Source organism: Macaca nemestrina, chromosome 1 (genome assembly GCF_043159975.1).
Source record: "Macaca nemestrina isolate mMacNem1 chromosome 1, mMacNem.hap1, whole genome shotgun sequence".
Taxonomy (NCBI): Eukaryota; Metazoa; Chordata; class Mammalia; order Primates; family Cercopithecidae; genus Macaca; species Macaca nemestrina.
In genome coordinates this window covers 122,372,880-122,398,899 of record NC_092125.1, presented here as the reverse complement: position 1 = coordinate 122,398,899, position 26,020 = coordinate 122,372,880, and the positions used below count along the sequence as shown (strand labels likewise).

The 26,020-nt window shown below is 38.4% G+C and overlaps 1 protein-coding gene across 5 annotated transcripts in view; it reads right to left on the bottom strand.

Annotated features, from left to right (window-relative positions):
• Window positions 1-25,407, bottom strand: part of LOC105479230 (potassium voltage-gated channel subfamily A member 3) — a 39,793-nt gene extending 14,386 nt beyond the window's left edge. For 2 of the 5 annotated variants that reach the window (XM_071096425.1, XM_071096466.1), the window contains exons 1-2: window positions 21,819-25,407; window positions 18,579-18,700 (exon numbers count right to left, since the gene is read on the bottom strand). In XM_071096425.1, the coding sequence (XP_070952526.1) occupies window positions 23,421-25,148 (1,728 nt within the window). In that variant the 5' untranslated portion in view covers window positions 25,149-25,407 and the 3' untranslated portion in view covers window positions 18,579-18,700; window positions 21,819-23,420. Of the gene's footprint in view, window positions 1-8,229; window positions 11,515-18,578; window positions 18,701-21,818 lie in introns of those variants that run through there. The other 3 variants (XM_011737149.2, XM_011737151.2, XM_071096507.1) reach the window with 3 other exon arrangements.
• Between the last annotated feature and the right edge of the window lie 613 nt (window positions 25,408-26,020).

Below are 26,020 nucleotides of genomic sequence, written 5' to 3'. Positions count from 1 at the left end.
CTTGTCACTATGCCATAATCATAGGTGTTCTAATTTCCCACTATTTCTATGAGATATTTGAGGATAGAAGTTACATCTTCTCAGTATCTTATTTATTCAACAAATATATATTGAGCATCTGTTATATACTAGGCACTGTAAATACAAAGATGGCAAGGACACAGAGTCAGCTCTCAAGTTATTCACAGTTTTATAAAAGAAAAAAAAGAGTAGACAGTTATATTTTGTGTCAAGTTCTTTGATGGAGGGCTCTTGATATAAAATATCAGATAGATACTTAACTGAAATCTTCCTGGAGAAAACGTAAGTTTTGGAAGATAAGTAGCTATCATCCAACTGAGTAGAAGAACAATGTGGATGAGTGAAGTGGGGAAGAAAAAGAAAGGTGTAAAGATATTTCTGGGCAGAGAGATCAGCAAATGTGAAGGTATATGGGAGGGAATACTGTATATAAGGGATTCACAGTAATTCAGGGTGACTGGAGCAGAGAGTACATACTGGAGAGTGATATTGATGAAATTAGAAAGGTAGACAGAAGCTGGACCATGAAGATCCTTGGATGTCATACTAAAAGGTTTGGGCTTTATTCTAAAAGGATAAAGGAGGAGTCACTGAAGTATTTTAGCCAGGAGAGTTATTAGTGTATTTGTAATTCAGAGATCACTTTGTCTGCAGTATGAAAAATTCACAAGACTACTCTAGTAACATAGGCAAGAAATAATAAGATATAAAAATAACTCAGAGGTGAAGAAGGCAGCTAAAGTTGCATCAAGAATTTAATGGCTGTGAAGAGTGAGGGAGAAGTTTGAGATTAGTTGGTTCCCAGATTTCCAAACAGTAGCATTAAAGAGAGGTGGTTTGATTACCCAAGACAAGAAATACAGTTGAGATGACATTGCTGAGTGTGGGAAATGAGTTGTTCTGTCCTGGACATGTTGGGTTTGAGATATCATAAATAGTTTCGAGATCATCCAAAAGGACATTTATGGCAAAGTGATTGGTACACAAAAGATAAGTTGTCTGTGTGGGTCAGAAGACTCCATCAAGCTGGCTAATGCAATCATGGATTTTTGGAGGGTTTAGAAGAATCTCATAGAACCCAGTGACAGGGAGTAGAGTTGGGCCTCCCATGTGTTGGAAATTGTCTGTAAATTGTGCTCTTCTTTAAGATTTTCTGATAATAATCTTTCACAGGGGCAGTGTGCTTGTTTTGCGTTGTGTCTGTTTCATTCTTCCCTTTGCTTCTCTGCTAGGCTTAGTTACTACTTCACCAGAATATAGATTACATGGACTTAGGGTTGCTATGATGCTGACTTTGGCTCAACTTGCTAAAACTTCATAGCTCTTTGCCTAATTGTTTCTACTTCTAACTCTCCAAGTTTCAATCGAAATTCCAAGGAGAGAGAATCACCTGGCCCAGTTGAGTTAGGTGACCACCTGTAGACAGAGAATGGGCTGACGTGGGTTTTAGGATTGCCCCTTCTAGACTGTGGGTTGGCAGGTTCAAAGGTAAAAAGGGCAGAAATGATTGGCTGAGAAAGTGACTGGTACCTGGAATATGGTAAGACTAGCACTCAGGTTGTAGCTCTGGGCTGGAGATAAAAATTTGTGGAAGTAGTTGAAACTAGGATATTGGATGAGATTACCTAGGGAAAGTGTTGACTCAGAAAAAGTGAGGCCTGAGATCAGAATCTTGGGGAGCAGCAGTATTTAAAAAGTGATAAGAGAAAGACAAGTCAGTGAAGGTGACTGAGAGAAAATGTCACAAAAGCCAAGAAGGAGGGAGGGATCAACAGTGTCAAATTCTACAGAGTTGGGGAGGTTGAGAATTGATGTATGAGAGAGAAACTAGTATTAAGGAAATGTTCAGTGTAGAAGTGGAGGCCAAAGCCAGATTACAGAGGAGTAACACTGCAGAAGAATGTCAAATAAATGAGGGGTCAGGAAGTAGAGACTTTTTAAGAAGTCTGGCTTTGAGTGGAATGGGGCAAAGAGAGCTAACAATGGTCAAGGAAACATATCCACCGATCATAGATTCTGAGGTGGGGACATACTGAGGATAAGGAAAAGGCAGATGATATTTAATACAGTCAGGTTCTGGAGGAGGTTGAACAGGATGGAATGGAGCTCCAGAGACTGGGATAACTTTTCCACTGAAGTGAGAAGGAGAAATTGCATATAAGAGCTACTCAAACATTTTTGAACGAATAAATGAATAGATGAAGGGAATGGTGGTTGATTCAGTTTGAAGCGCTTGGGTTTTTATTTATCTTGGTGTCTCGCTTTAAGGTAAGGGGATTGGATCTTGAGGCTTGCTGAGGCAGGACTAGGCTCGCCAGTGTGAACATAGTATAAGACAAACACAATGGCAAGGGCTTTCTTCTGCTCTTCTTTAAGATTTTCTGATAATAATGCTCTCAGTTTCTTCACTTCTTATGGAAGCCAGAATTTGAGATAAGAGGGGTGTTGGGGGGAGGGAAATGTGGCTACACAGAAAGAACTGCAGATCAGGAGTCAGAAAACCTTGTATTCTAGTCACTTTCTGACATTTGCTGACCACATGATCTTAGGTAAATTGCATAACTGTGCATCCAGTTTCTTCTTTTATAAAAGGCATGTGATACTACCTCCTCTGCCTATTTCAGATAATATATATATGTATACTTTATATATTTAAGTATATAGAGTTGCTTTGAACTATATATACCTACTTAAAATATTGTAAATATTAGAAAGCACAGTACAGATATAATGCCCCATTAATGTATATTCCAGACATTCTGAGAATGTGGGTTGCCTCTGAGGGGTGCCCTGTAGAGCTGTCTAATCTTGTCTAACTATACATCCATGTATGGCATGCCCCTGGAGTTCTGTTGCTAGGTTTTTTCTTGGCTACTACACATGCTGAGAGCTTGGCCTGATAGTGCAGAGATTCCTACTGGCATGGAAAGTACCTGCAGGGAGCAGCATATTAAAATCACAAATTCAATACGTTCTCGAGACTAGGACATACAAAGTTAAAATAGCCTTATAAATTGCCTCCAGGAATAAAGGCAAAAATTAACTCTACCTCAAAAATTTACATCCACACTTATGAATGTCACTTTCCTCTCTCTTATTTCCATCTCTATTGCCACAAATTAAGACACAACACAAGCCTTTTCCTCTGCAGAATTCCTCAGCTACTCTATAGAGGTAAATGAAAAATAGACTGAAGATATATTTATCATCGTTTATTCCAGATTCCTACTAGGCCCTCTGACTAACTTACATCATGCTGTCTCTGATTACTTTTAGATTCAGGTTATATGGAAACAACTGTCTGTTTTCATGGCTGGCATATGGGTATGAACTAGTAATACCTGGCATCTACATTGCAAAGGTTAATGAATAGTACCTATGAATTCATTTGTGTTCTTCACCTTCATTTAGAAGCATTTTTTACGCCAAATCAGAACAGGCATGGGTGAGGGACTGTGCCACATTTATTCATTTCCTTGTCAATTGTGTGTTTTGAAATCAGATTTCTATTTGTTCCTTCTCTGGTGGCTCCATTTCCAAAAAAATTACTTCACTGACCTTACATTTTAAGATAGTATTTGTCACTAGAGTTTTAGTTCCTCATTTGGCTTTTCTAATTCCATGATATAGTCTCCTCCTCTATGACTCAAGTTATCAGATATCACTGAAAGTAAAGAGGATTTTTTGAAACAAAATAACCAATTTGTTTGTGATTAATGAAACCTATAAACAGTAGATCTAAGGGAGAGAAAGTCACAAGATTGATAAGGGTTTTAGTACAAAGGAAAGTACAGAAAAGTGAATGGATGATTGAGTGGGTCCTAACTCATAGGAGGTGTGCAGCAATAATTATGTACTAATTTGTCTCTGTTGAAATCCAGCAGAAAAGTGTGAATTCTTTTGAATACAGGCATGGTTCAAAGAGGATATAGGTAATCCCTTGGAAACAACCTACATCTCTTAATTTACTCTGTGACCATTTCCAAAGGACTTAAAGATTTGGTCCCTTAAAATGAAATACTTTAGGCCTGGCATGGTGGCTCATGCCTGTAATCCCAGCACTTCGGGAGGCTCAGGTGGGTGGATCACTTGAGGTCAGAAGACTGAGACCAGCCTGGCCAACATGGTAAAACCCCATATCTACTAAATATACAAAAATTAGCTGGGTGTGGTAGCACATGCCTGTAGTCCCAGCTACTCAGAGGTTGAGGCAGGAGAATCGCTTGAACCTGGGAGGCAGAGGTTGTAGTCAGCTGAGATCATGCCACTGCACTCCAGCTTGGGCAACAGAGCAAGACTCCGTCTCAAAAAAAAAAAAAAAAAAAAAAAAAAAAAACAACTTTACAAATAGTCACTAATGGAGTTCACTACCAAAATTCTATGACAAGAAAGCTTAAAAGTTATTTCTCATGTCAATTGGAGGATTAGAAAAATATGTTTTGTTCTTGTCTCTAATAACTAATCACATGTGTAAAGCCATCTAAATCTGCACTTAGTTTTTTTAGACAAAGTAAAATTCCAGGTGGAAACAAGAGAGAGGGCCTCTGTTTTGATGATGTATCATTTGTTGACATTCCAAAAGTAAAAACACATTTGAATAACTGGCTGTTATTAGGAAAAAGAAAAAGAGTTAGGATCAACATTGCTAAGCACAAAATGAGAACAATGGGTATGTAAAAGGTGATTGCTAGAAATTACTCTCTCTTACGATACAAAAACATTGGGCATACACAGAGAATAAATATTGAAAACAGAATGTTCTTATTTAATATTTGACCAACTCTGGATCTAAAGAGGATCCTAACCTACTAGCTTGGGAATATGTGTGTGTATGTATATACATATATATGTGTGTGTGTATATATGTATGTGTATATATGTGTGTATATGTGTGTATATATGTATATATATGTATATATACATATGTGTGTGCGCGCGCACATGCATATATCTGAGAGCAGGGTCATCTACATATTGACATCCATATCCCTGACATTGCTGTGAACAGGTCAGTGCACGCAATTGATGTCCAATACTTATTTCTGCATAAAATAATGTACATTTGCTGTGCCATAATTTACTCATATAACTAGCACAAAGCATAAAGGCACAGACTATTGTGAATAAGTTTTTCCTTCCTTGAGACTTTACTGTGTCTCCAACAGTATAAGATAGGGAACACTGGAAGAAACCTAGGGAATGTTGGCTTTCAAAAGGCTTGCAAAGTGTAATACACAGAAGTCTTCATTATAGTCATGTGGGAGAATACATAAGAGTCTGCAGAGCTGGTCTCAAAGGCAGCTGATGCTTGAGGTACTGACAACTGCCCAGCTTTTGATGTTTCCTCTTTTGCAAAAAGAAAACAAGGAAAGAGAGGAAGGGAGGAAGGAAGAAAGGAAAGAAAGGGAAGGAAATCATTTGGAACTAATTAGTAATATGTGCAACAGGATTTCCTTTTTTGGTCTTTTATTGAATTCTCTATATAACATTAGCAAAGAAAACATTTTAAATCCAATGACAAATTTTAAAAATGAATCAGATGAAAACATCACATAATCAAAACTCACAGATATTTTCTGATATTTACTTAACAAAGGCCCAAAATTATTATGACAAGAACATCAGAGAACATGGCATAAAGCTTATTTCAACTTAACAATAATATGTGATAAGTTAAAACAACTCAATGTCAAAGGATAAACATAGAAAAAATAGAATATGTTTGATTTTATATCTTATTCAGAATTCCATTACTATCACTGCTTAAGAATGATTATTTCATTTCATAAAAAATAATGCTTATTTATTTGATGAAGGGAATTAAATTCAATGTTAGAAAATTTTAAATTCCAATATAATAAGTTCTAGCTAAATATTCACAGTAACAATGCATTGCTAATCAGTAAAAGTACAGCGTGTATCACAGACTGTTGACTTACAAGGGAAAGCAGTAACAGTGTCTCTCTGTTGTCTGAGAAAGAATAAAAATGTAATATTGTGTCATGAATTGAAACGAGTATCTTCCTTATTCAAACTAAGCAGTCATGACATTTTAACTGGGAAAATTCTTAAGTAAAATTTTAAATATGTGGAGAAATTTCACTAAATATTTGAACTATAATAAATGTTAGTAATATTGTTATCTAACACTTGATAATCAATACTTTTTGAATAGTTACAGGAAATGAGTTTTCTTAAAATAAAGGCAGTTTTTCTCCCCAGTCCCTCTTCTCTGTCCTCCACTAATCACAGAATAAATGTGATGAAATACAATATGCTGAAAAATGGTTACTAGGTTGGATTTTTTTTTCCTCTGAATCAGAATGGATGCAGTTTCTTGTGTTGATCACTGCTTTATTCAGCTGTTCAGAAGTCAGTCATTATGATGAATTTTTAAAAAGGGAGATTAGAAATGTCAGTCAAGAAGATTAACTTTTAGTCTAGCATTCTGACATCAAGTGAATTCAGTGTCTGTGGTCAGGGTGTGCAGACTTAAATGTTTTAGGTGGAAAATGTTTGAGTATCACCCTGTGGAAGGGCTATAGTCTGGAAGTATCTCAAAAGGTCTGACAAGAACAGCAACAATGTCTTTGCACTAAAATCTGAAAATTCCCAATGTATCTTTTAAAAGTAAATTTTTGTCAAAGTTTTAAAGATAATGGCAGTGACAGGATAAAAATAACATGACAAAAGGTGAATAGTATAAACAACATAGGAGGTTTAGAGTCATTTATTGGCCATATTATCTTGGACTAGTCATTTGATCTTTCTAAACCTTGGTTGTTTAATCTCTAAACTTCAGATGACATTAGTACTTCATATAAATATTTTCAACATTAAATAAATGATGTAAATGATCTTTGCGAAGTATGATGTAAGCAAATCTTATAAGTAAACTAATGCTAGACTCTACAAAAAATTGAGGTGTTGTATTTGTTATTTTGACTTCTGCATAATCTGTGTAAGATTTTGAAAATGGATTCTTGCAACATGTAGCATGTCACATAGAAATACTGCATACACTGTTTGCTTTCCCTTGTACGTGTATATATATATTTGTGTGTGTGTATGTGTGTAAGAGCTTTTAAACTTAAATTATACCATTCTGTGGGATAGTTTCCAAAATGGTCTATACAGTGCCCTTAAAAGTGAAAAAAGAGAATATTCTTATTTGGCTTATAGTCATACAATTTTATGGCATTTAAGAAAAACACTTTGACAGCTTAAAGTCAACAAAATACTTAACCCCATCCCCACCCCCAAACACAGCATTAAGAGATCACACCATAGAAACAATTTACCAGAAGAGATACTACTATGATTTGTTTATGATGGCCAGTTCACAAATTATTGTAAGATACAGTATTAACACAATATGCTAGAATCACCATTTATCAAGTTTCATCAACTTAAAAAAAAGGACGAAATCACTTCTCACAAAGATCACAGTAATACATAAGTGACTCAATTACACCTAAAGTGAAAATTCAGATTCACAAAACCAAAATGATCAGATTAAGTGTTTTAACTAATTGCTCCACTAGTCAAAATATACATTTCCTATAATGACAGAGGCCTTTAAAAACTGCCCCCTTTTCTGAATGGAAGGGATATGAGACTAAACTTCTGGACAAATAATCTCAGTATGACAAAATATTTCTGTATTATTCAATTTCCCAAGCGTCCAAATTTTAGTATCCTTCTAATATCTTTACATCATAAAACCAGGAACCAGAATATATTCCTGTTTTTCAATAGGTATAGTCACCTCTTATCTGTGATGTGCAAAAGCTATCATCCTTCTTTACCTAACTATCCACTACTGCCAAACAGACATGTTTGGGTTATCCCTGAATTTTGTTTCTCACTCCTGAGCAAAATGAACTACAATATGGCTTGATTAGGCCTCCTCTGTTTTCAAAAACATTCACAAAATTTTGTGAATATTATTTTAGATTATAGTCATTGCTTCTGGGACCAAAAGGGCATTAACTTTTTAATGTGACAAAAATGCACCGTACAATCTGCTACAGTTCATTGATAAGCATGATATAGTTGCTTCTGATTTGCTACATGTTTATTAAACTACAAAAATTTAAAGAGAAGATTAACTGGAACAGACATTCTATTTAGGTAACTCACTCAGCATTCAAAGATGAAATGATAAATCATAATAATTTAAAGCCAAGGTCAAAATAAAAGGTAAGATTTACTTTTTTTTTTTTTTTTTTTTTTTACTTTTTTAGGTCTTGCTGAGGTCAATTATTATTAGAAACAAGAACATTTGGACTTGCAATCTGTTCACTCAAATAGAAATATGTGGCATCTTAGTGACCAGAGGGGAGCAACATATACATGTACACATATAACAATCTGAAAAACGTTATAGAATTCTGAGATGAAGAGACATACAGATTACTAAATTTAAAAAGTCTTCACTTTACAGATAAACTCGGGCTCAGAGAAGTTAAATGAACTTTCCTAGGGCACATGAGAGTTTTTGGCAGAGCCAGCACCACAGCACAGACACCTGCTTAAGCTCTACCAATCTGCTTCTTGTGTAAAAGGAGTCAAGAGATCATAAGGCAAACATTTCTATCACTCCAGCCTTTTCCCACCGTCCCCTGCTCCCAGGCTTAAAATGTTGAGCATGCAATAAGGCTGTGGTACGGTTTTAGCATTTCATAGACAATTTTCAAGTTACCTTAACATTTAATTAAACAAATGTTTTCCCCTCCTTTCTAGCTATTTCAATTAATCTGCTTTCATTCTGCAGACTGATTTTTCTACTTTTTGATCCCATTATAGATCAATGAAAATTCTGAGGAGAAAGAATCCTATTTTCTTTCATCATAATCAATTTGAAGAATGATATATTTATGATACTTTCAAGGCTTAAATCTTACTTCATATATTCTTTCCTGCATAAGAAAATCTGGGTACTTTTTTCTTTCTTTTTTTTTTTTTTTTTTTTTTTTGAGACAAAGTCTCACTCTGTTGCCCAAGCTGGAGTGCAGTGGCGTGATCTTGGCTCACCGCAACCTCCACCTCCTGGGTTCAAGTGGTTCACCTGTCTCAGCCTCACGAGTAGCTGGGACTACAGGCACGTACCACCAGGCCCGGCTAATTTTTGTATTTTTAGTAGAGTTGAGGTTTCACTGTGTTGGCCAGGCTGGTCTCGAACTCCTGACCTTGTTATCCACCCACCTCGGACTCCGAAAGTGCTAGGATTATAGGCGTGAGCCACCGCACCCAGCCCTAAGTTTTCTTCAAAGCATTTCTCAAATGTGTATAATGAGAATTTTGGGGACTGGTGAGGGCTTTGGAGATCACTGAATCCAGCACACGCATCTTGCAATTCAAGCCTGCAAGCTGAAGTCTAGTAATGTAACTGATTTACCTAAGGTCCCACAGGTAGAAAGTGGATAAAAATTCTGGTCTACTGTTATCTAAACCAGTACCATTTTTACTATCCTTTCTGTGAACCATATTCAGTATGACAGTTTACTCATCTGACACCATCCTGTGCTTTTACAATAAAAATCCAGGTTTTGTCTTTATTTGAAACTGTAATCTGTAATAATAATTCAGATATTAAATATACTATAATGCATACAGTTGTCTCATTGGTGTTTTATAAAGGTAGTTTTTGTGTCTATTTTTGTAACACCTACTGATGCTTACTAAAACATCTGAATGTCTAAGACCTCCTGTAACACAGTTGATCAGTTTGTTTCAATCATCCCAGCAGCTGATGTGCATTACTTTACTGCTACCCAGGCTGTGATAATTAATTATAAGTATTATATTGGCTGCAATGGACTGACTATTCTCCAGGTCCATGTCTCTACTAAATGGGCTAATGTAGAACAAAGACAAGGCAGTGGCCATATTTTCACTTCAATTCAAATCATCTTGACTAAAAGTTCACATAGCTCAAATCTGAGATAGCTGTCAGATTTTTATTTCATTTTTCCTGTAGTGATCTGTTCTCAAAGTTTTGACACAAAGAAATTACCAGCAGCTTGTGAGAAATTCATTGTAGACTTTGCCTCAAAGAAAGTTACCTAGATTGTATCTTTTATTTATCTGTTTTGCTGCAGGAATAAGATTGTTTTAGTTACTGATTCTCATACAATGCAATTCATCACTTGTATTCCATTCTGTAGGGTATCAAAAAATTTATAATCTTGGCTTTGCTACTGAAATATTTTTATAATAATTAAAATTCTACAAGTGCTCTTATTATAACATAGCATTGTTATACATTTAAATAACAGAGGATTTGTTATTTATGCATTTGTTCAGGTATATGTTGAAACTAAAATATGGAAATAAAAAAGGGTTCTATATAATAAATTTTCACAGTTTGACTTTCCATAAGGCTTATGAAATAATATACAAATAGCTACCATTCTGCTGAAATGTCACAGTAAATACATTAATGGCATAGAAGTGAAATGTCCCCAAATGGGAAACCACCTTCATGACCTTCTAAATCTCTTTTCCAACTAAAACTTTTTTTTATTGAAAAAGAGTTCCATTTCTAAAAGAATATAAAAATAGAAAATGAGTTAAGGAAACTTTCACATATATAATTTTGAAGGAAAGGCTATAAACATTAGATGAAATATTATATTTATCTTTAAGAATGTGCTTTGTCTCAACACATGAAACATCCCATGAAAACAAAATTAAATGAATATATAACATATGAACTGTTGAAAGTATAACTAAATGTTACAATTTTAATTAAGATAAATACTAAAACGTAATAAGTACTAATATATTTTTGTCAAGTTCAGCTCAGCTAAAACCTATGAGACTAATTTGCAAATCTGCCATTTTGAATTAAAAAAATAAAAGAATGTTTAATTAAGCAAGGCACATTTCTTTTAGGCAAGTCTGTCTTTAATACCATTCATGTGGGCACAGTGTAGACTCACTTATTTATATGTAAATGGGCTAATCTATGTATGAGAGCCTTTGGTACAAAACACACCTTCACAAATAATGTTGCACATTAACCCAGAATATGGAATATAACATGATTATATCTCATGATTAAACAGAGTCCACTATTTAATTGAAAAAAAAAACAGTAATAGTTGGCTTGTTAGAAACAAATTTTAGGCTTTCTTTATCTGCAGCACTGATTATAGTTTTTGGATGATTCGATTTCACCAAAATGTCAAAAGGTTGCAATGATACCTTAATATTTTTAGCATTCTTCATCTCTTGATCAAATATATCTTTTATATGCATGCATTATGAAGCGAATCCTCCAACTTCAGAGCTGTTCCCTTTATATAAAGCATTTGTTAGAGACATATTATTTAATGTCAACTGAAATAAAAACATGTGCTGGCAGATGGATCACTGCCCATCAGTGATATAACTGCTACTGCATTCTTGATCCAGGCAATTTAAAATGGAGCATCCTACTGGTCAGTGCAGCTCTACAGTTCTTTATGTGGGGGGCTTTTCAGGGATCTGTCAGACAGAGTAAACACAATGATTTACTGGTATATTTAACTTTTTAAAAACTATAGACTTTATGTCAATAGAAAATGTTCCATTCATGAACCAACCCAAATGTCTATCATTGACAGACTGGATTAAGAAAATGTGGCACATATACACCATGGAATACTATGCAGCCATAAAAAAGGATGAGTTCATGTCCTTTGGAGGGACATGGATAAAGCTGGAAACCATCATTCTCAGCAAACTATCCAAGGACAGAAAACCAAACACCGCATGTTCTCACTCATAGGTGGAAACTGAACAATGAGAACACTTGGACACAAGGCAGAAAACATCACACAATGGGGCCTGCTGGGGAGTGGTGGGCTGGGGGAGGGATAGCGTTAGGAGAAATACCTAATGGAAATGACGAGTTGATGGGTACAGCAAACCAACATGACACATGTATACCTACGTATCAAACCTGCACGTTGTGCACATGTAACCTAATAAAGTATAGGTGTGGAGGGGGTTGTAATTCAACAGAAACAAAAATAAAAGTAGTATCAGGATAATAATCATAATGTCGGCCGGGCGAGGTGGCTCACACCTGTAATCCCAGCACTTTGGGAAGCCCAGGCGGGCGGATCATGAGGTCAGGAGATCAAGACCATCCTGGCTAACAGGGTGAAACCCCATCTCTACTAAAAATACAAAAAAAATTAGTCAGGCATGGTGGCAGGCGCCTGTAGTCCCAGCTACGCGGGAGGCTGAGGCAGGAGAATGGTGTGAACCTGGGAGGCAAAGCTTGCAGTGAGCCGAGATTGCGCCACTGCACTCCAGCATGGGTGACAGAGCAAGACTCTGTCTCAAAAAAAAAAAACCCAAAAATCATAATGTCTATATTATTGGTTAAGATGTGGGTTGAAAGGCTTAGAAGAATGGACTCAAAATCGATTCTATAAAAAGAGAGAAAGGAGGTACAATAGAAGACAGTGACCTATAATTTACCAAATAAATGTTTCAACATATAGAACAACATACAGAACAAGAATAGAGAATAAGAATAGTCAAATTTCAATAATTATCAAATTTATGAAGAAGTAATTAATACCTCCAAAAGGCCTAAATGAAAGAGTACAGAAACCTAGTTTACTTAACTAACTGTTAGTCTCATTAACTTATATTTGATGAGAAAAGAGTTGAAGCTATTCTATAGCATGTAGTTTTATGGGAACTTTGTTTTCATGTGTCTATATACTTTGACATCTATTAAATTACTTAGAGTTAGCTGCACACCAATAAGTTTTACCAGTTCTACCAAGTAAATGGTAATGAATAAGCTCAAGGACTAGAAAGATTTCTTATTCGGTTATACACAATTCTCTGATTGAGGTCTTGAAAATTATGTACTCTTAGCAAGCAAAAACCTTTAATCTGACTCAGTAATTAAAGTCAGTAATATGTTAAGATGTAACTTACATCTTAAAAAAATTTAGAAAGTCATGGGAAAATGAGCTGTGAGGTACAACTGATACTACCTTGAGCAATATTTAGGTCTACTAATAAGAAGTATCTTCCATTTATATGGTCACACAGTAAAATGCTCTTTTGAAATCAGTTAAAAGGTCTGCAGGCAAAAGGTCTACAGAATCTAGGTATAAAGCAATTCAAACAGTTCTTACCTGAAGAAAATATTTCTCTCTGTACTTTTTGGTTACCCAGTAAATTTTGCTCTTTAGAAGTCTGACACATAGTCACTCTTGTTTAACATGCTTTTCATAGTAATTTCTTATAGAAGAAATTTATTCATGACTATCTGATATTTTATTGTTCTGTAGTCAGACATGAGGTAAATACAAAATGTAATCGCACATAAGGCTGCCTCTTAAATGTCTAATACCTTGACTAAACAAAGTTATAATAGAAAATCCAGTAAAATCCATAGTGAGTTAAATAATAAAAATAAACAATATCACAATCCTTCATCCAAAACCAGAAAAAAACACAAATATAGATTTCAATCCTATATTTTGTGTCATTTCTTTAAAAATCCCTAACAACATTTTTCTCAGAAGAGAAAAATGATCTTTATCCTACGTGAGCTTAACTGTGTAAAGTGATGTAAGGAGAAAAGAATTTCCAATTTCTGCTGGTCTACATATGTAAACTCAGGCACATATGTTAGTATCAAATTTGTTGACACATTTGGTAAGGAAATTGTGCCACTTGGGTATGCAGAGGCAAGAGTCAGGTCATTCTCTGGTCTGGTTTGCCTGAGAAATCCAGGGAAAGGAGGAAATTCAAAGGGGGTGTGGGGAAAGTTCCTCTCTATTCTTATTAGGAGAATCCTCATTTCCTACTGCAGAGGAAAGTGCCTTGGTTACAATATTACAAAAAATCATGGTAATATCTGCAGTAGTCATATCAATGCTTTAATCAGTTTCAGTCATTCCATACTATATGTGTTGGTATTTCAATGCCGCTAGGAATCTCCCAATACTAAGAACCAAATGCTGCTGGATTGTCTTCACCTTCCATCTAATTATTTAGAAGTAGTTTAAGTTTTACCATTTTATAAATATCACTCTAAAAATCTGCTCTTACTTTTCATTAAGTGATTTAAATGTCCCCATCTCCTTTCATGTATGAACAATCACTTCAAAAAATAGCTAATTTTTATTTTAAAAAATAGCTAATTTTTAAATGTCATAATTTTAAAATGTAATTATCATTACATTTTAAATGTAACCTATAGGTTTATAGGTTTAAATGTAATTATAGGTTATTAAAATGTAATTATCATTACATTTTAAAATTAGGTTATTTTGCAAAAGATACCCAGTCAGTCCATATCTACAGTGATGTAATTCTGTAATGTGATTCACTAGTGAAATCTAATGTTTGATTCAATCAGCTTCCATAGTAATGAAGACTTCATGGATTTTTAGGACTCATCATTAACTGAAACTGAGACTGAACTTATAGAGAAGTTTCTTAGAATGTCTGCTAGATAGATAAGTCCTTTGGAGATATCACTTGTTTGTTCTGATTTTGCTGTGCCATCCTGGTGAATTAGTCAACATGTTTATGTCATCATTAATAAAAAGCACTCTGTTAGCTATTATGTATGAAAAAACATGGTCTTTGTGAAGCATTCTAACTTCCAGGTATCCTTAGTGACTAGGTACCCTCAATGATATCTCATATAAGGTAACAGTTAAGTTACTTACATTAAGGGATTCCATCCCCATGATTGGGTGCTATAATACTTCTTGTGGAAAACTTGCTGGAGCATGTTTTAACAAATGCAAACCTTCTACAGTGAATTGATTACAAGGAATTTTGTCCTTCAGAGCATGATGAGGAGTGTAAACCACATAGTGATTAAATGAAGCATAGATGCATGACATGAAAATTTTGTTTATAGGTTAAAACACCTCAAATTGGAAGGTAATTTCCTTCCTCTCATCTCTCCTTCCAATAGATACTTATTGGGCACCAACTGTATTTCAGGTACTATGTCAGGTCTTGGGTGATACAGCACACTGAGCAGACAAAACTCCTTGTCCTCATGGAAGGCAATGGAAAACATACAATAAACAAAATAAATAAAATACCTAATACATTAGAGGGAAAATTAAGCAGAGAAAGGATACAGAGAGTGTTTTGAGGCTGCAATTTTAAATAGTATGGCTAGGGAAGGCTTCAATGTGAAAGTGACACCTGAAGGAGGTGACGGAGGCAGCCATGCAGCTATCAGATGCTACAACATCCTAGGCGGGGAGAATGAGAACAATAAACACAAAGCCCCCAAGGTGGAGCATGCCTGGTGTATTTGAAGAAGATCAAGGTAGCCAATGTGGCTGCAGCACAGGATCAAGTAGAAGAGGAGTTGGAAATTAGGTCAAAAGGGTAAGGAGGGCAAAATGAGACAGGGCCTTGCAGGCCATTGTAAAAAAGCCTTTAGCTGGTACTCTGTGTGAAATGGGGTGCCAAACGGTGGTTTTGACACAAAGATGTAATACAATTTGATAAATGTTTTAAAAGAATCACCCTGGTTGTTATGTTGAGAATAGACTCAAATAAGAGGAAGGATGGAAACTGGAGGCCCATAAAAATCCAGGTGAAGATAATGATGGTTTAGATCAAGTGGTAGCGGTAGAAGTGGTATGAAGTGGTAAGCCTCTTGAAACATTTTAAAAGTAGTGTTAACACAGTGGATTAAATAAGGGATGTAAGAGGAAAAGAAGAATCAAGGATAATTCCAAGGATTTTATTTTGAGCGACTGGAAAACTGAAGCTGCCAGTAGTGGAGGTGGGGAAGAGGGCAGGAAGTACAGGCTTGATGGGAAGGAGGGAAGCTCAGTTTTGGACATATTAAGTTTGAGATGTCTATTAGATATCCAAGTGGAGACGTCATGTAGGCAGGTGGAAATTCAATCAGGAGCTCAGGGGAGAGATCTAGGTGGGAGATACAAATGTACATACCTAGATAGTTTAAAGCTATTAGAATAAGACAGAATGAAGAATGAAAAGATGAGAAAGAACCAGTAAATAAGATTAAGGAGAGGCCAGAGAAGTAGAAAGAAAATCCACAGTGTGTTATCTTGGAAGTCAAATGAAGACAGTCTCCTTACGAATGGGGAGGTAGCCGACTATGCCAAATGCTTCTAATAGGTCAAATTGAAATGAGAACTGAGAAATGACCACTGGGTATTGTTATATGAGGTTACCAGTGACCTTGCCAAATACACTTCTGGTGGAGTGATAGGGGGGTGATAGCCTTTTGGAGCAGACTCAGGAGAGAGTGGGAAGGGATTCAATGGTGAACAAAGAAAGATATAGTCCCCACTCTTGTGGAAGAAACAGAAATTAATCATGTAACACAAATAAATATAAAATTACAGCTATGTCAAGATAACATACTATATTTAATGCATTCTAAGACATACATTTTTAGATTTGAGCATCTATGAAATTGGGATGCACCTTAAAATCACTGGTACTTTATCCTTACAATTGGAAATCTTTAAAATAAAGTACACAAATAATAGTATTTCTTATAATCAAAGGCATCTTAAATTTAATGAACTACTACACTGTAATAGGGGAACTGAAAAAAACCAGAGTCATGAGAGATGCCTTGGAGGAGTATTGAAGTAAAAATAGAAGAGGTGAGGAGAGAAAGAGGAGGCTGGCAGCGAAACAATTGCAAAGATCCCCATTAGCTTAAGAGGGAAAGGGAGCTTATCCTGTATCTGGAAGAAGACCAGGGTGACTGGAGCACAAAAGGAGGAGGGGAGAAACATAAGCAAAGAGGAGGTAAGGCTGGATATGAGATCATGTGAGACCATAAAAGCTATGCTAAGCCTTTGGGTCTCTATCCTAAAAACAAGAAGACCCTGCAAGAATTTTAAGCAGGGGTGGGTTATGTAATCAGATTTTGGTCTCAAAAAGATCATTCTGGCTACCAGGTAGAGAAAGGGTCAAAGAGTGCCCACAAGAAATGTGAGGATGCCATGAAGAGACCTTCACACTTATGTAGGATAGAGATGACAGTGTGGATTAGAGTGGTCCTGGCAGCGCCATAGTAAAGTGGACTGTTTTTAGAGATATCCGGGAGGCTAAATGACAAAATTTGGTGATAGGTTGAGTATATTTACTATTTCTATGAATATTATTTCATTAATAAATGCATTGAGAACACTAGGCAATAAACCTGCATTTTAAGTAAGGCTGGAAAAAAAGAAAAATGATTTGTAAATATTTATGCTGCACATATGGAATGAAAACGAGTATTTTGGAAATTCACTAATTTTCAGAAAAAATGAGAACATTTAGATCAACAGACAGAAAGTAAATGTACTGCAGGATAGGAAGTAATCTATGAATAGGTAAGGAGTGTGTGTGTGTGTGTGTGTGTGTGTGTGTGTGTGTGTGTGTGTAATAAATTGTCCCCACTGCTTCTCTTCCAAATTAATTATGTTTAATTTAAAGAACATGTTTAAATGTATAAAAATAAGAACCTTAGGATTCAGAGGGACTTCCATAATGAACGGAAGTTTAAAATAAATGTAATGGAAGACAAATGAAATAACAGTGCTGTCTGATATAAAACGTGTAGGCATGATGCTAACTTTCATTCTAAAAAGTTGGTGGGGGCCTCCATAGAGATTCCCAAGAGCCTTTGTGTTATGATATTAGGAGTGGGTGTGAAGTTGGAAGCTTACTGTAAGAGAAAAAGCTTCTCCCCAATCACTATCACCATACTGGAAAGTATGACCCCTGTATCTGCAAAGTCAGAGTCTTGCATGAACAAATTTATTCATAACATTCTTTAGACATGATGAAATATCATTTTTTTTCTCCATTTAAGTGCTGTATTGCTAGCAACCAGAATTCCAGGCTTTATTTTTTAGGGCAGAGCTCCTATTCCACACTATTTAGGTTACAACAATAACAACATGGCTCCCAAGAAAATGATGGGAGGCTCTTTTCCAGATCTCTTCTTAATATGCATTTGATGGCTAATGGTGCAAATTTTAAAACAGAAGAAAAAACACATCTGGTACAAAAGAACCCAGTAAAATCATGAAAACGTTTTCTTTTTAAAATGTATTTTTCTTCACAATTTTGAAAATTAGCTCACCACATCATTAAAAATCAAGACAAACATCTGAAAGCTTTCTAACCAGTCTGAATCATTTAAATTATACTTGCAAACTGAATATGAGTACATAAAGAATACTATTATCATATGCTATGTAGCAATGGCCATTTTCTGGCAGAAAGTTAAGAGCTGAGTCACAATAGTAAAGGTCTGGGCTCTGATTGGCTTCTGCCCCCCTTTTCCTGCCTTCTTTGATTTACTTTCTCTCAAAGGCTATCAACCACTTCCTAAAGGTATATAAAAAACAAGTGATTTCATTAACATATATAGAATTGCCCCCCAAACCCATACGGAATAGTACAAAAACCAATAATTGTATCCTCCTCAGTTTAAAAGGTCTAATACAAGACAGAAAGAAAAAGCTCCCACCCTAAAAATGCATCCCTAAATATCCTCATCCAATTCTTATGCTCCTCACCTCTATCTCACAGTGTTTCCATAAGTCTTCAGATTATGGGGCACGTGTGCTTCTTTGCATTTCTTAGTGGGAAGGGTTATCACTTCTATTCACAGCTGAGAGGTGGGAAGGACTTGGAACTGCTGTAGAAAATGTTGAAATTTTAAATGTATAGAAGTCAATAAGTTATAGTTATGGTTCTCAAAGGAATAGACTACTAGGATATATTATATACATTGTATTTATATACTATAGCAAAACAAATACTTGGGTGTGTTATATGCCAAAAAGGTAAATAACAAATTTTATGGCAACAAACCATAACTTTAAATGTCTTCATACTGTGCATTTAAAATTTCAATACTGAAAATTTATTTCAAAGTTTAGAAAAAACTGACATAATGCTTCCTCCTACATGTAGGTGTCTGTGGTTATGTCACCATAGTTGGTGCATCATGTCATTTTAAAACATCATAAAAGAAATAAAATAATAACAATGTTAACTTCCATGTTTCTATCTGGATTCATCAGCTGTAGGGCATATACATTTTTCCCCAGGGGGTTGATGGATGTGAACTGATCCAGTCACACCTCCTCACATGAATCTCTTGTTATACACAGACATCTGTATATTTCTTCAACACCTAAGACATGCAACTGAGCTTAACAGTGAAGCCTGTAGTTTGGCAAAGCTAGCTGGCATGTGCAAACATAGGCTCATTAGAATTTTGCTCTAAGCCCAAATCACTATCCATTTTGATTTCATAAATGATTTAAGAACTTAGAGAAGGGTCTGCAGCTATTATGTAGGAAAAATTATATTTTAATTTTTTTAGAGCACAGATGACCTTAAAGATCCATGGAGTGGTTAGGTAAGGCAATAATGTCACAAGTTTCAATGAACTGGCAATCTCATTCTGCTTTTAATACTTCTGTTCTGAATAATTTCTTCCCTCTTTATAAGGGAGAGTGAAAATATTTACACAACTTTCTGGTATGGTTCTTCAGTAACTTAAGCAAAGTATAAGGAGATAGAAAAATAATTTGCATAATGCTATCATCTACTGTTGATTAAAACACATGAAAACAGAACATCCTAAAACTGAAAAATACCCATTGTCGTAGCAGTTATCACTGAACACTACTACGACTGGTTATACTTTCTAAGATTAAATTTAGATAAACCAACCATAAGAAAATAATCTTTTGTTATTAGAAAAGTCAATCTCTTCATCTTATTTAAATAACTTATATTTGATCCTTATATTTGGTTAAAATATCTGATTATTTTAAACAGGTTAATTTTCAGTATACTGAAATGAAATAGGTTTCTGGGGATATGTTATCTACATGAACTCATTAATTAGTGACACGGGCTGAAGCCAAGCCTAAAAGCATAAGAGATTTATTTTGCTTTTCAAGTCACCTAATAAAAGTAGCACGGGTTTCAGAGCCAGAATAACATGGCTTTAAATCATTGGAGTCTCCTGCTAGCTGTGAAGTCTTAGGGAAATCACTTAACTTTAAACATCTGTTTTTTGCCCTCCTAAAATGAGGTTAATAGCACTTACCTTGTGGAGTTGACGACTGTCCAGGACATGGTTGACTCTTAATAAATGGTAATTATTATTATTCTTATTATAGAAAGGAAATAGGAAGACACTGATTATTTATATATTTCATATTCACAAAGCATTGTATTAATTATACAATGTTTGTGAGTAATGATCACAATATAATCTCTTAGCAAAATCTCTGATGCCATGTCATGGAATTATTTTTTCTAAGTGTTCTACCTATATTAACATTTACTATTCACAATAAACCTATGAGGTACTATTACTCCATTTAACAAACAAAGAAACTGAGGCACAGAGAGGTTAAGTAATTTGTTCAAGATCATATAGCAGAGTCAGGATTCAAATCCTGGCAATACGACTGCAGAGCTTATGCTTTTAGCCACTTTATTAAAAGCCTGGAAATAACATTCATGTAAGATAACAGCCATTCACTCAACAAATGTGGCACACATTCTGTGCTAGGCACTAGTACCTAAAACCTTCAAGACACAGAGCCTGTAGCCTTTAGGGAACTTATAATGTGGTGACTATCAGCAATCATATTACCTCAAAGTTATGAGTCAAAAGCCAGGATATTTCTCTGGATTAAAGAACAAAGTTCCCCTTTAAATTACTGCCATTTAATAACCATAAGAATTATGGCACAACCATAATTTACTTATAGAACTAATCAAGGTTTCTACATCTCTTGAATAAATATGAATAAAATTGCCATTGCACTTCGTTGACCTCTATGTTATTTTAAGAACAGACACGAAAATTATTTTAATGTAATTGTTACAATGTATCTAACATATTATCAAAATGTGTCATAAAAATAATTTCTGGTCATTAAGGGTACCAAAAGTTTGGTCAAGAGGTAGATCAATGTCAAAGGTTAACTCAAACAAAAGCAACGAAAACTAGATAATGAAGTCCTAGTTAGATATACACAGATAAAAACAAACAACAAATCTATGACCAGGTATATTTAGTTTTCTTGCCTCTATTTGTTTGGTCTTTTCCTTCCTCAGTTCTCTCTTACAATCTCAATCATTATTTTCCACTCTCTTCAATGCATGCATCATAAATATGCTCCTAACTGAAAATACTTTATGGGCTTTAAAAATAGGGTTATTCTCATTTACTCTGGAAGGATAGAATAGTTATATGCTATCAAAACCAAAAAACAATTGTGGATAATGTATAATTTATATAATATATATGAAACAGAATGACTATGTTTAAATAAAATGTTACTCTTATTTTATGTTTAACCATTTTTTGTTTCAAAGAACTGTACCACTGCTTACTATTAAATAATTATGTAAATTAAAATTGGACCAATAATCTAACAGCAGTAGATTCTGCCATTTATCCTTTTTTAAGGGAAACAGGTTGCTTGGAGGCCAAGTGGGTTAGTAAAAGGAATGGAATAATTTTCAGTTCAGCTTGGGCGAAGGTTATTCTGAAGAGCAATGACTGTTTTTTCATCCTTTTGTAATAAACAATGGAAACTAAAGGACAGTTAGCAACATGGAAATCAAATGAGAAAGGTGAAAATTATTTTTAAAAAGACACCAAGCATGCAACTAATATAAAACTGTTGGTTTGGCAAATACCATCAGTCTCTATATGAATGACAGTTCCCTGGCTCTGGATAACAAAAGGGACTGCTCCCAGTAGATCACACAGTGCTCACCTGATTCTGTCTGTCTTCTGGCAACCCTTGGCATATGGCTGAAACTTGCAGGTGTTCTCCCGAGATCTGGTTACTTCCTGTCCCTCCTTTTAATTGATTGTCTGCAATTCACTCAGTTTAAAACGCGCATCCTTTATTTATGTGAAGTTTATTTAGCTTGTCAAGGGCTGTGATGACGACAGAGCTGTTGGGGGATCTGTATTTTTTTTTTTTTTAAAGAGAAAGCCTGAAGGTCCCTCATAGTAAGGTTTCAGGCACACTGATTGAATCTCTCATTTGCTTATGTACAGAACACTTTTACATTTGCTTTTAAATTTCATTTGTTGGCTTGAAAGTTCTTGGATAAAGAAAACTGTAGAGAAGCATCTTTTAAAATTATTGCCTAATAAATAGCATGTAATCCAGATCATGCCTTATTGTGGTTAATATCTAACATTCCAAACACCATATTTTCCTTCTTGATTCAGTCATTATGGAATGACATAATGATTTTCATAGTCAAAAAATGCATTTGGGATTCATTTCACCTCCTTAGAGTCTCAGACGTAACTTTTTTTGTGCGGCTTATTCAAACAGTGGTTTTCCTTATGAAATCATGTAAGTAGGAACCATCTGGAAAGGTTACTGTGGAAACGGCAGGGGCTGGGAGGTGGGGCTAGAGAGCAAGAGATGCCATGACAACCTTTTTCGGGTTTCCCAGGAAACATGGGTTGCTATGGGAACTGCATCAGTCAGGTCCGAATTAGTAACTTCCGCTGGAAAGGGTGTCTGCCACTTTAATCTTCTTGTGATACTGCCGAAGCTTATCTCTCAGATGCATTAGGAAATTTTTTGTTTCTCTCAGCAGCACTGAAAACATCTGTTTCTAGACTTTGATAGATATTGGGGCTGGGACATATGCACAGAACATCACAGGAATCTGTTAGTCTAATGCTTTAGAAATGCCTAGCAAGCCCGAAAGAATTAAACTAATTAGTCAGATCAGGACATCTTGGGCACTTCCCTTTATTCAAAGTTGTAGAGACCCTTAAAATTCCGGGAAGGGGGATTCAAATAGGAATTTCAGTCAAAAACCAAATAACTCACGGTGGGTTTACAAGTCATTATCTAGTTAGACTCTTCATCCACATATCTACAGGGTAGGCAACCGAAATTCATATTCAGGAAATAACGTTGAAAGGTCCATCAAACTGAAGCATCATTTACTGCGAATTGATGTACTTAGGAAAGAAACAACTGCCTTTAAAATTCTGAGGTTAAACAGTTACTCTAACTGTTTAGTTTCATTTCCTCCCAGGATGTACTGCTCTTTTTAAAATAGGGCGTGTACTAGAAATGCAGTTTAATGTAAGTTTGTTGTTTACAATGTTAAGAGAGAGAGGGTAAGGGGGAAAAGGAGAGCTGAGAGAATGCAGCCCACTTGCAAAACAGGCACCTGTTTCAGTATGAAGCAGTAGGGAGAGGGAGAATGAAGTGTGCTTTCCACTTCTTCAGGTCCTTTCCTTGATGAATGGTCTGGAAATGTATAAAACAAGGGCATAGGCAGACCAAGGGGGCATGTTCCACACAATACGGAGCACAGCATGTCACTTGTATCATATATTAAACATCGGTGAATATCTTTTTGATGTTGACACAAGAGTTGGGATTATTGTTCGTGGTGCAGGTGGCAGTGGAATTGCCCGTTTTGAAAGGGGTCTGGGGAAAAGCGCTATGGTTCATACCCCCCTCTTCGATCACCATATACTCCGACTTACTCAGAGTCGAGTTACTCCTTGCTTTTCGGAGCTCCTCGGCTGAAGAGGAGAGGTGCTGGCAACTTCCCACGTGCATGTACTGGGCTTGCTCTTCCCCTTCTGTCTCCCGGTGGTAGAAGTAATTGAAGTTGGAAACAATCACGGGAACAGGCAATGCGATGGTCAAGACACCGGCGATGGCACAGAGAGATCCCACAATCTTGCCCCCTATGGTCACTGGGTGCATATCGCCGTAACCCACTGTTGTCATGGTTACCACTGCCCACCAGAAGGCATCCGGGATGCTGCTGAAACCTGAAGTGGGGTCGTCTGCCTCGGCAAAGTAGACCGCGCTGGAGAAAAGGATGACCCCAATAAAGAGGAAGAAGATGAGCAACCCCAACTCCCGCATGGACGCCTTCAGCGTTTGCCCGAGGATCTGCAGCCCCTTGGAGTGGCGCGAGAGCTTGAAGATGCGGAAGACCCTCACCAGGCGGATGACCCTCAGGATGGCCAGAGACATGGCCTGCTGTCCGTTGCCCTGTCGTTCGGCCAGCTCGGTACCCAGAGTGATAAAATAAGGGATGATGGCCACAATGTCGATCAGGTTCATGATGTTTCGCGAGAAGGTGGCTTTGCTAGGACAAGCGAAGAACCGCACCAGCAGCTCGAAGGAGAACCAGATGATGCACAGCGTCTCCACCACGAAGAAGGGATCCGAGAAGCTGGAGGCTCCCGCGGCGGTCCCCGACGTGCTGTTGCCGGCTGCATCGAATGAGTCCTGCGACGGCGAGGCGGGGTAGTCCTTCTCGTCGCGGAATTCCGGCAGCGTCTCAAGGCAGAAGATGACAATGGAGATGAGGATGACCAGCACGGACACGATGGCGATGCCCCGGGCTGGCCCGGAGCTCTCGGGGTACTCGAAGAGCAGCCACACCTGGCGCTGGAAGTCGCGGCGGGGCAAGGGCCGCTCCTCCTCCCGCAGGAAGCCCTCGTCCTCGCGGAACTTCTCCATGGCCTCCTCGCCCAGCTGGTAGAAGCGGATCTCCTCGGAGAAGATGTCGATGGGCACGTTGACCGGCCGGCGGATGCGGCCCCCAGACTGATAGTAGTAGAGGATGGCGTCGAAGCTGGGCCGGTTGCGGTCAAAGAAGTACTCGTTGCGGAGCGGGTCGAAGTACCTCATGCGCCGCTTGGGGTCGCCCAGCAGCGTCTCGGGGAACTGGCAAAGGGTCTTCAGCTGCGTCTCGAAGCGCAGCCCGGAGATGTTGATGACCACGCGCTCCCCGCAGCAGTCCTGCTCGCCCGCGGCCGGCAGTGAGGGCGGTAGCGGCTCGTAGCGGTCGCAGCCGCCGCCGCCACAGCCGCCCTGAGGCGGGGCCCCTCCACCATCCGCCACCTCCGGCTCCAGCAGGTGGTCCCCGGGCACCACGGTCATGTCGGGCGGCAGCTCGGGGCCTGCGGCGGGCTCCGCGTAGCCGGGGTTTACCAGCGTGTGGGCGCCGCCGCTGCTCGCGGGGCGCTGGGCAGGGTGGGCGCGGTGGCGGGCTGAGGGCGGCGGCGGCGAGCGCAGAAGGCTGAGGTGCTCGTCCATGCGGCGGGGAAGAGGCGGCTGTGGTGGGGCCGGGTCGCTCCTCCTGGCGCTCCCCGCCCCTTCGCCGCCTCCGCCCCCGAACCGAGCCCGCCGCCTGTTGCAGCTACAGCCGCGAGGCTCTGTCTGGGTCTGGCGCGGTCAGCCGGGCTCCCGCACGGAGACGCCTCCTCCCTCCTCCTCACGCTCTCCGCCCCCTCCCCTGCGGGACGCGCGCTCGCCTCCGCGTCCCCTTAGTTTTCCCGCCCACCGCGCGGGCGCGCGCCCCGCTCTCGGGGAGAGCCGCGGGCCTCCCTTTCTTGCAGCCCTCACGGCCCCTCTGTCTCAGCAAAGAGCCCTCGTGTTGTACTTCGGCGCCCCGCGGGAATGCCCACCCAGCGGAGCCGGCCCACGGGGAGTCCCGCCGCCTGCCCGGGCCCCTAGGCTCCGCCCGCTTCTGGTCAGCGCCCCTCGCCCCCGGCCCGCGTGGCCGCGTCCCAGTCCCCAGGGTTTTTGGCCCGTGGGCCGGGAGAGCTCCACCGCGGCCCCGCGGGCGCCGGCCCCCTGGCCTTCACACCCCTTGGGCCAGCCCGGGGAGGGCAGGCGGGCCCAGTGTCCAGGGAGGGAGTGCAGGCCAGGCGGGCGCCCTGGGCCAGAGGCAAGCCTGGCGCCGGCATCCCACGCTCCCTTGAGGGTCGAGGACCGCCAAACCCTGGGAAGGAGCGGGGGTTTGAACAATTTAGCTTTCTGCTAGGATGCGAAGCCGAACGGAGTAATGGGTGCTGATGGGCTTTGCAAACGGAGTCCGAAGGAAGTGGATTATTAAAGGCGTTCGGGCCCTGCTGCTTTAGAGAATAGTTCACACCCTTTTTCGCAGCGGAGATTTCGGCCACTGG